Below are 10,745 nucleotides of genomic sequence, written 5' to 3'. Positions count from 1 at the left end.
TAAACCCGACTTGGGGGACAAAGGGTAGAAAAAAATATGATTTGATGAAAGGCTTCAGATGAGAATTTGAAAAAAAAAATACTCAATGTGTTAAATTCCCATATTGGATGGCTGTCATGTAAAAGATCAATCTGTGATCATTCTGACAAAAAAAAAAAAAAAAAAAAAAAAAAAAACAAAAACAACCAGAAAGTTAACCAATTAAAAACAAACAACAAAAAAGAAAAAAAAAATCTGATTATGAAAGGTAGTTTTCTATTTGGCACTCTGGTATAAGTTGTGAAAACTCATCTTTATAACTATTGATCACACATTGTTCTTCAGACCTGTTTGATAGATCATTTGGTGGTTTTGGAATGCTATGTGTTGTGCAGTTCACTCATTAAAACATAGTATTGGAACTGAAACAGTTATAGAAGTCTAAGAAAAGTTATATAAGTTGGGAAGAATAGATTAGATTATTGTCTGGTCTGTTCCAATAGTTCCAGATGCCGTCATTGGCCCCTGATGGCGTGACAGCCAGATGGAGATGTTGGTCTTTCATTCTCACTTAATCCTTTCCTACCCCTCTGTTATCCAGCAGCATTCTCCTCAGTGCCCCCTTCACCTCTTTGTTTCGGAGGGTGTAAATCAGGGGGTTCAGGAGTGGTGTGACAATGTTGTAGAAGAGTGTGAGGAATTTGCTCTGGTCCTGGGAAGAGCTGTTTCCAGGTTGCATGTACATGTAAATGATGTTTCCATAGAAAAGGGAGACCACTGTGAGATGGGAGCCACAGGTGTTAAACGCCCTTTGTCTCCCTGACACTGGCTGAATCTGTAACACAGCCCTTACAATGTAGCTGTAGGACACCAGGATAAACACTAGAGGTGACAGCACAATGCCCACTGCCAGGACAAAGACAGTGCCTTCAATGGCAGCTGTATTGACACAGGCCATCCGAATCAGGGCAGGCATCTCACACAGGAAGTGGTCCACACTGTGGCGCCCACAGCGGGGTAACTGCAGGGTGACTGGGGACATGACCAAGGAGTTAGCCACACCACAGCCCCAGGCCACCAACACTAAGCCCATGCAGAGACGTGGATTCATGATTACCAGGTAGTGCAGGGGCTTGCAGACCGCAACAAACCGGTCATATGCCATGACAGCCAGGAGCAAGCACTCCACACCACCCAGACCCAGAAACAGGAAGAGCTGGATGGCACAGCCTGTGTAACTGATGGTCTTGTCACGGCCATTCAGGTTATAGAGCAGCTGAGGAATGGAGCTGGTGGTGAAACTGAGGTCCAGGAAAGATAGGTGGGTGAGGAAGAAGTACATAGGCGTGTGGAGGTGGGGGTCCAGTCGGGACACCAGGATGATGGTGGTGTTGCCCACAAGGGTCAGGAGGTATGCAATCAAGATGACCACAAAGAGGATCCTCTCGAGATGGGGACGGTCAGAAAACCCCAAAAGGATGAAATTTCCCTGGGTGCTGTCATTGGTCCCATCCATCTCTACTGCACCTGAGAGGAATAGTGATACTAATAATACTTATATCCATTATAAGGGAACACTTACAATGAGCCAAACATTCTTCTGTGCTTCTTTACATTTATTTACTCATTTAACCTCCAACTACAATGATTTGCAGTTGGCATTCTTTTTATTCCTGACTTACAGAAGAGGAAACTGACACAGATATGTGTTAAGCAAATTATCATTTTCTAGAAAGGAGCAGAGCTGGTTTGGAACCCAGGGAATGGAACTGAGAAACTTCTTCCTTTACTGCTGGAACTGATTCTAATTCCAGTGACAGGAAAATGTTCCTAAGTTCCTGCTCAAATCTCAAAGGTCCCAGATGGAGCCCCACAATAACCAATTAATAGTATTTACAATATCTCCACTATATGCAGAATACATTATCCACTCTTTATCCAAAAAGCAAATCTCGGGGCACCTGGGTGGCTCAGTTGGAGAAGTGTCCAACTTCAGCTCAGGTCATGATCTCATGGTTTGTGGGCCCGAGCCCCACATTGGGCTCTGTGCTGACAGCTAAGATCCTGGATCCTGCTTCCCATTCTGTGTATCTATAGTTGTTCTCTTTTTTTCCTGATTATCTTAGATCTCACTAAACAAGTTGCAACTATCAAAAGGTATGAAGCAAAATACAAATAAAGTTGATTACATATTTTTAAAAAAATCTATAAGGAATCCTACCACAGAAAATACTAATACAAAGCCTAAGGAATAATGATAATACTAGAGCAATTCAATATGACAGCTGAAAGGCTACCTTGTTTAGTAAATTTTTTTCAAGAAATTGGAGAAAAACATGTAATGAAAAATAGGCAGCGACTTGAAGAAGTTCACAGGAAAACAAATGATTTACAAAACATGATTTAAAAATATTAAAATCATTCTCACTAATGACTAAGAGTATAACATATAAAGTTATTTACTTTTTAGATTGGTAAGTATTTAAAGATGTGATACATACACAGCTGGGAAAGTATGGGGAAATAAACTCATTAACTTTTGATAGGAATAAATTGGAATATTAACTATGGAACAACCTTTATAAAGATCATTAATTAAAAGTACACATATATCTTGAGGTTGTATATGTAATTTTAACAAAAGAAACACCTATTATAAAATTTAAAATTACATGTTATTTTTCTGACTTATTAATTGTGAATCTAGCAATCTATTTTGCATTTATTAACCCACATTATGTAAATAAAAATCAAGAATCTTTATTATAACATTGATTGAAATGGATAATAGAAAAATATGTTTAAAGTTATTGAAAAGATTAAAAATGACAATTTTATGAACTAGAAACAACTACTAAATGAAAATAAGTATAGGTACATAACTTCACCTGCAATTTTTTTCCAAAACCTAGATTAATTTCAAACTAGTGAAAAGTGAAATATAATGTATAATCAGATTATATGTACCTTGATGCCATTTTTTGGTCACAAACTCTATGTATTATATATTTTTCTATGTATAAAATGTACATTAAAATAGAAACAATATCTGGAAGTATGCACTGAATTGTTGAAAAGACCTACTTCTCAAGAGTATGATGCATTTTAAACAAGGCTTTCATTTGTACATGATTCCTTCTTTATTAAATAATCATCAATAATCATGAATTATGAAATTAGATAGAACACATGCCCATGCATGTATTTAGTATAATATAATATTTAGGAAATTCCCCTATGGTTATTTTTCTGAATTTGTTAATATGTCTTTTTAACTTTGTCATTCCTCCTTTAGAGAGATCATTGTCCCATCTGACTTAAGAAAATCTGATTTTATTAACAAACTAAAAAAGGCATGATGTAGGAAGAAAGGCAGGAACAAATTTTCAATCATTGTAATGGTGTCAGTGTTTTATAACAAACAACTGCACAACTTCATGGTCCTAAAATTATGTTTTCTGTGAAATAAGAGAACAGTAGAAAGAGGAGCAGAAAATGAGCCATATGCTTATGAAAGGGCATGGGTTTGTCTTTCAAAATAACTTGAGTTCTAATCTCCTGAATTGTTTTCACAACTTTGTTTTTAAGTTTATGTATTTATTTTGAGAGAGAGACAGAGACAGGGAGCTCAGGGGAGGGGCAGAGAGAGAGAGAGGCAGAGAGAGAGGGCAGGCAGAGAGTGAGAATCCCAAGGAGGCTTCTTACTGTCTCCTGAAGCCCAGCAAGGTGCTGGATCTCACCAACCACTAGATCATGACTTGAGTCAAAATCAGGAGTTTGTCGCTAACCTACTGAGCCCCCCACTGCACCTGTGTTCACATCTTCTATGGGGAGGCAAGAATGACTTCACAAAAAGACTTGCAACAATGGAAACTCAGAATAAATGTTATTATGTTACACCATTCCAGCTTCTAACCAGGATGCTGCCTCTTTTTGGTTTTTAATATTTTTTAAGTTTATTTATTTTGAGAAAGAGAGACACAGAGGGAGTGAGGAAGGGGCAGGGGGTGGGGCAGAATATCGGAAGTGGGCTTTGTGCAGATACCACAGAGTCCAATGTAGGTCTTGAACTCACAAACCATGAGATCATCACCTGAGCTGAAGTCCGACACTTAACAGACTGAGCCGCCCAGGCACCACTCTTTGCTTGTCTTTAGAATGAGACAGAAGTCACTTGTCCTGCCCCTGGGGCTCTGACAGGGAGGGTCCATGAGGCCAGCTGCTAGCACACACTTCTCTCCATGGAAGAAACAGGTCTCTCATGGGGAATATGGAATATGGTCATTTTCTGAATGGTTCTGGGGATGGGACAAATATTTTCTCCCTTTAATTTCAAACTTTGAAAGGAATAGAATCAGTTTTCTTTTCTCTGTGTAGAGATCATTCTCAGCATATTGGTTCTGCATGAACAACCTCCCCACCTTCCCCACCTCCCAATGCAGTTTTCTCTTCATAACTGCCTTCTATAACCACTGTGAATATCTTCATATTTAACCTAATTGTGCACCTGTTCCTGCACATAGCAAATTTTACCGTATGTTACGTGAATTTGTCATTATTCTCCTGGTGAGGAGAGAGATTGGGCAATATCTATCATTTTATCATTTATACATGGACACAGCTCAAAAGAATAAACAATGAATTGCTTAACATGGCCTTTCAGGTTTGCCTTACCCTGGAGAAGCATTTCCTCTTCATTGAACAAAACCAGAGAAACTTAAAGGCTGTATCAAACTCTGAACTGGAGAGAACTGACCTCTCCCCACACACTAACGATTTGGTCTTTCAGACATAATTTTGTGTGGAATTGGAAATAAAAGAGCAGCTCACCTGCACAAAGGGAACTATTACCTTGTAAAACAACCGCTTAACTTGTGTATTTGGCAGTGTGTGTGTACCAAAGGATAAAATACATTTCTCCCTGTAGGTGCTGGTCAAACACTGGAAATACCATTGCATCCAAATGCACCATTCTATGGCAAAAATGCCCACACTGAAACCATAAGTCAAAGAAATTGTACTTTTTTCAGTTCCTGGAAAGTAGATGGTCATATAATCAAAGATTTTAGTTTATTTACAAAGTATTTTTAAAGATTAAAGAGTTTTAAAAATTTTTAACATTTATTAATTTTTGAGAAACAGAGACAGAGCATGAATGGGGGAGGGGCAGGGAGAGGAAGACACAGAATCTGAGGAAGCAGTCTCCAGGCTCTGAGCTGTCAGCACAGAGCCCAATGTGGGGCTGGAACTCAAGAAAGGTAAAACCATGACCTGAGCCAAGGTCGGAATCTTAACTGACTGAGCCATCCAGGCATCCATAAAGATTAAAGAGTTTTAAGCTCACAAAAAGTAGCTGCAATGGCAGATGATAGGGACTAGGATTGATGTTTTGATGCAGGAACGGTTCAGACTTATATCTTCCCAAGCAAGGGATGACGTTTCCCCATCTCCCTCCTGGAAGCTGAGAACACCCTTTTCAATATCTTTTTTTTTTCTCCACCAAAATGAAACTCCCATCTCAGATATCATTTTCTCATGTCTGCCTGAGAAATCTATCTTCCTTGACACCAATTCTAACATTAAAAAAAAGTGAATTTGTATATTGTGTTTCTTCATATTTTGTCTCTTTAGCACTTTTACTTGTTTATCTTTTAAAATGATTTTGTATTGGTAGATTATTGCTCTATTATAGCTAAATAACATGAGTTGTGATGTATGTGCTTATGTGTAGCTTTTCTCTTGGTCTTCTGTCATAATCCATAAATTTTCCAAGAGCAAGGAGGATACTCCTCATTTTATATTTTTGTGTTCCGTTGATTCATCTCATACAGCTTTTTTTTAACAAACCAAAGATAACTGTAGATTTATGAGTCGAGTCCCTAAATCCAGAAATCTACTCACCATCTTTATTTGTGTGCACCAGGTTCCACTAAAAGTCAGAAGTCAGAATGTACAGATCTAGGTGGAGGACCTCCATGGATTTTACAATGCCCTTTCCATGACTACTGAGTTCACATGGGTGTTCTAGCCAGGTGTAATTCCAGATGTGGAGGAAATGAAAGCACCTCTCCTTGGCTTGGCTCATTCCTCTTTAAATGCAATTGACCACAATATTTATGCTGAGGGCAATGATAGTATGATGTAGCTCTCCTGAGGAAAGACTGGGGAGGTATTATAATGGTGGTCTTGATTCATCAACAGCCTTAAGCTCTGGGAAAACTTCTGAGCCCACAGGGGTCATTAGTACATACACTGAGGTGTGCTGTAGATATCTATCACATTGTGTTCAATCTCCCATAAGGTCCAGACAAAAAATGAGTACCATGATAATTTGTCCCTTGTATAAAAAAAGATTTATTACTTCATGTAAGTAAAACTAAAGCCTCAATCCATTGTTGTTTTATAAACATAAATCCTGATGGGCCATTTGCTCCCCTGTTACCAAGAATTTTTATGTGCCTGAAAAACAGTTGAGGACTAATCAGTTCCATACTACATGGAATAAGATCATGCTTTTTTTTTTTCCTTTTTTTCCTCCTTAGCAAAAGAATTTTGACTTTTTTTTTTACTAAAAAATTTTATGTATGATGACAAAGAACTCTTTGTCTTAGTGAAAAATGTCATAAATGCATTAACTAATATACATTTTATTATTAATTTAAGGAGCTAATAGGGTGAACTATTTTGTTTAATTCATTTATTTACTTATTTATTTTTAGATCTGAAAGGAAGATGTCAGCATATATTAATTTATACCTTATAGTTTCAGAAAAAAAAAACACTAGAGGTAATTTGAGCAGTTATTATGAAATTCTAACTTTATTAGATTGTGGATACATGACCATGTTTTTAATGCCCTTATTGAGGCAAATATGACATCATGAGGTTGGACTTTTTTTAATAATACTAAAGTAAATATATAAATAGAAATTGAATCCATGCAATCAGCCAAGAAATATCAGAGAAAAATCAGACGAGTTTGAATCAACTAGTTAGAGAATTTATCAAAAGGATTATTTGGGTACTTTTGAGTACATATGGTTACAGAGTCAGGGAGCAAAGAAGATATTTCATATAAATGAATCAATATAACTTGTAGGTTTCTAGAATGTGCCCATACATATTCAGACCACCTCCATTGTTCCTTCTTCCCTGTTGAACAATTCCACAGAGGGACCCAGTAGCGCACAGAAAATGTGCATGGAGGGGTCCATGCTTGAAGAGCAGACAGGTTTAATAAATCCCAGCATTCCCAATTTCTGTGCCCTTTGGGACACTAAGAGTTGAAATTACAACTCTCAATTTGCTAAGTTCTTTCTAACTCCTAATGCAGCTATTTCACTTCCTATGTCCAACCAGCCCCATATATCTCTCTCCTCCCTTTTTTCTTCATTCAGGACCTTCTTAACATGTTAGAATCATTAGCTTATTTGGTTAACTCACTTGACAAACCAGTCACCTGATTGAGGGGGTGGAGTAGGAAATTATCAAATTAGGTATTTGAATAGATTATCCAGTCTTGTTAAACTGTAAACCTAACTCTGAGAGCTGTAGCTTCAGAAAAACTATAATCTAAGGTTTGTAGTTGACTTTTGAATCATTCTTTATGATTTTAGTCATTCCTTAAAGTGACCTGGGCCAGACAAAAAGTCCAATGTATAATAACAGAGACATGCATAATGGTAAGGAGTGATGGGGAGGAGAGGAGACCCAAGACACCCTTTAGCTGTTGGAGTTGGCTCTTCTGTGAACCTCAGATCAAGAGGGTCTCATAAAGCATGAAAGATTCAATTTAAAAAAAGGTTTTAGTCCATATAATTTTACAGAATTCTCCCCACACCCTTAGTGGGTATGAAAGGTGGCATATGGAGTGCATATGAAGTAATGCATAATTCAAAAGTGTTGGCATATTGTCATAGGGAATCAAAGCTACCAGAGGCTCAATAAGACCATACCTGGGAATGGCAAGTCATCGTGTTCCTAGAATTTATTACCTTCACAAATTGATCCTTCTTTTCAAATTTTCTGTATAACTAAAAATGGATTCTACTCATTTAGCACTTGACATTAAACTTTATTGGACAGTGATTGTGTACTTATAAATAATAGTAATAATAATAAAATACTAATTAAAATAGTATAATATGTTACATTTCAGAAAACACTTTTAGATCTATGATTTAATGCTTCCCCTGAAAGTCAATCATTTATTATTCAACAAATATGAATTGAGTGATAACCATGTACAAACCAGTATCTGAGGTGCTTGAGATATGTTGGGAATACTGTTATCAATAGACCGATATCCCTCCCTTCAGAGTGCTTACATTCTACCAATAAAAGGCAAAACAAACAAACAAAAATAAACACAATAAATAAGATAACAATATAATAGAATACATTTAGAAATTGTTAACTACAATATTGGAAAAAAAGGCTCCATTGGGCCTGGTAAAGGGGACTGGGAGAGTGGGTTCTGGGTGGACTCCAAGGTGATTCAGACAGTTTAGTTGAACTGAGAAGTTGGATTTGAGCAGGATTAATGAAAAAAATGGGATAAGTAAAGGAGATATGTGGGAAAATGGAACCACAGGTAGAGGGCTCATCTGGGAGAAAGACCCATGGTGGGAAGTGCCTTGTCTGATGTAAACCCAGCCCAGGTGCCAGGATAGAGGGAGGAAGATAAAAACAGAAGCATGTGGAGGGACACAAAATCAGAATCAGGTAAGGAGCTGGTGTTCAGATACTCCAGGGTTTGAAGTTTTACTGTAAAGATTATCTAAGTTGAATGGAAAGTCATTGCAAAGTACTGTCTTGGGAGCTGAAAGATAACCCAGCTGCAGCATCCATAATGGATGCACAAAGGGCTGGAGTACAGCTAATGTTAGGAACCAAATGTAGCAACTCAGTGGAAGAGGATGGAAGTTCAGACTAGTTATAGCAGCAGAGTGGTTAGGACTGGCTAAGCTTTGTATATGTTCTGAAGGTAGAACCAAGGGTTTGCTGATGGTTTGGATGAGGGCCAAAGAAATCAAGAGAGAAGTCAACCAGATTCTTGGCTTGAGCGACTGAGAGGATGGTGTTGCTTTCCACTGAGATGGAGAAGTCTGTGTGTATGTGTGCATGCATGCGTACATGCACACTCTCACATTCCTATATGTTTCAGGAGAATAGGAAAAATCTTTAAATAGGATTTAAAGAAGTTTGCTGTTAGTGAACCAGAATTCCATAAAGAACAGAAGAAACCTTTAGGAAGACACACAAAACCTTGCAAAGTTTAGGAAACAAGGGATGAAGGCACACTTAAGTTGGCTTAATGATTGACATAAATCATAGTAAGATGCAAAGTAAGATAACAGCATTAGAGAGAAACAGTGGAAACCAGGATGTTTGCTTTCTCATAGGAACTGGTTATTCTCTGTTCACACCCTGACTATGTGGTGTTGTCCTTCTACCCATTAAGCATAAGTGAATGGGTGTTGGAACCCCCAAGGAGGTGAGATCTCAGAAAAGTGACTCTGTTTCTCCTGATGTCTATGTGGAAGGGTCTCTACTGCTCTGAGTGTATTTTCTCTGCATTGACTCCTGTCATGGATCCTGGCCTTACAGTAACATCAACACTCAGGTGTTACAGTAAGTTGCCAGCTCCTGTTTAATCCCTGATGATGGGGAAGCATGAGCTGAAACCCAAGGCATGAGCCTCTTCTCTACTCAAACCATGCATGGAAGAGGCCTAGGGCATTCATGGTCTATAAAATGTCACCAAGATGGAGATAAGAATACATTAATACCCCCATTTGGAAAGGAGGGATGGAGAGAGGAATTTTTTGCTTATGATCAAATATAAACATACCAAACATGAATGTATATAAATCTTTTTTAATGCAAGGATTCATCAATAAAGTTCATAGAGTCATTTGGTAATAGTTTATGAGATCATACCATTTCTAAAACTATTATATTTCATGATAGTCCTCCAAATGTAAGAAAAATGTCTGGAAAGAAAAATATTGAAAAATTGCAGAAAGAAAACTATGTTAATAATATTATTGGAAAGTAAGTGAAAGATTTTAGTCAAAGAGATCTCTCTGGAAGAGAAAAATACTTTAAAATTCAAGGTAGAATTAAAGTGGAAGATTAAAATGTTGGCAGATTATTATCAAAATACTGTTAACTAAATTTGCCATTCATTAGTAATTGTTTGGCACTTAAACATTTGAATTTTAGCATTTGCCTCACATTTTATTAGACAGATACAGAGAAATATAACAGCAAAGTTAGCCTTCAATGACTTAAGAATTTTGTTAGGAAAGTAGAGAGTATATTTTAAAGATAAGTGAAATATTATTAGCAGATCATCATCATAATCGTCATCATCATCTTTATATTGTATTTAAGTAGAAAGTTTAATTCAAACCAATCATATCAATCATGATCTTAAATATTTGCCATAGAATTCTAAGATTCATATCATTTTTTCCACATATAGGAACCATATTAAGTAGCTGAGACCTAAAGAGAAAGGTGTTGAGGTCTTAAACTAGTAAATGGCTAAGTCAAAGAACTAGTTGCATCAGAATTCTGAGAAATTCCTATTCTAAAACATGTCTCCAAAGATAAAGGGAAAAATGACAGTCTCAGAGGGGTGTGGTGTGGTAATCAGTTATATCAGAATGAAAGAAATGGATTCCAGAATCCAATTAGTCTCAGTACAAAGAGGATTCAAAGAGTAAATGAATGTAGTCATAGGAAAATTGAATAAAAAG

General features: G+C 37.1%; 1 protein-coding gene across 1 annotated transcript; it reads right to left on the bottom strand.

Moving 5' to 3' along the window:
• Positions 1 to 550: 550 nt before the first annotated feature.
• On the bottom strand, positions 551 to 1,495 carry LOC122199793 (olfactory receptor 2W3). The gene has a single exon (XM_042905132.1). It carries the CDS (start codon positions 1,493 to 1,495, stop codon positions 551 to 553), a length of 945 nt encoding a protein of 314 aa, XP_042761066.1.
• Between the last annotated feature and the right edge of the window lie 9,250 nt (positions 1,496 to 10,745).

The sequence above is a fragment of the Panthera leo genome, chromosome A1, assembly GCF_018350215.1.
Source record: "Panthera leo isolate Ple1 chromosome A1, P.leo_Ple1_pat1.1, whole genome shotgun sequence".
Classification (NCBI taxonomy): domain Eukaryota; kingdom Metazoa; phylum Chordata; class Mammalia; order Carnivora; family Felidae; genus Panthera; species Panthera leo.
This window is presented reverse-complemented; position numbering and strand designations above follow the sequence as displayed.

Coding starts and splice junctions, on each gene's coding strand:
- LOC122199793 (XM_042905132.1), bottom strand. CDS start 1,495: ATGGATGGGACCAATGACAGCACCCAGGGAAATTTCATCCTTTTGGGG.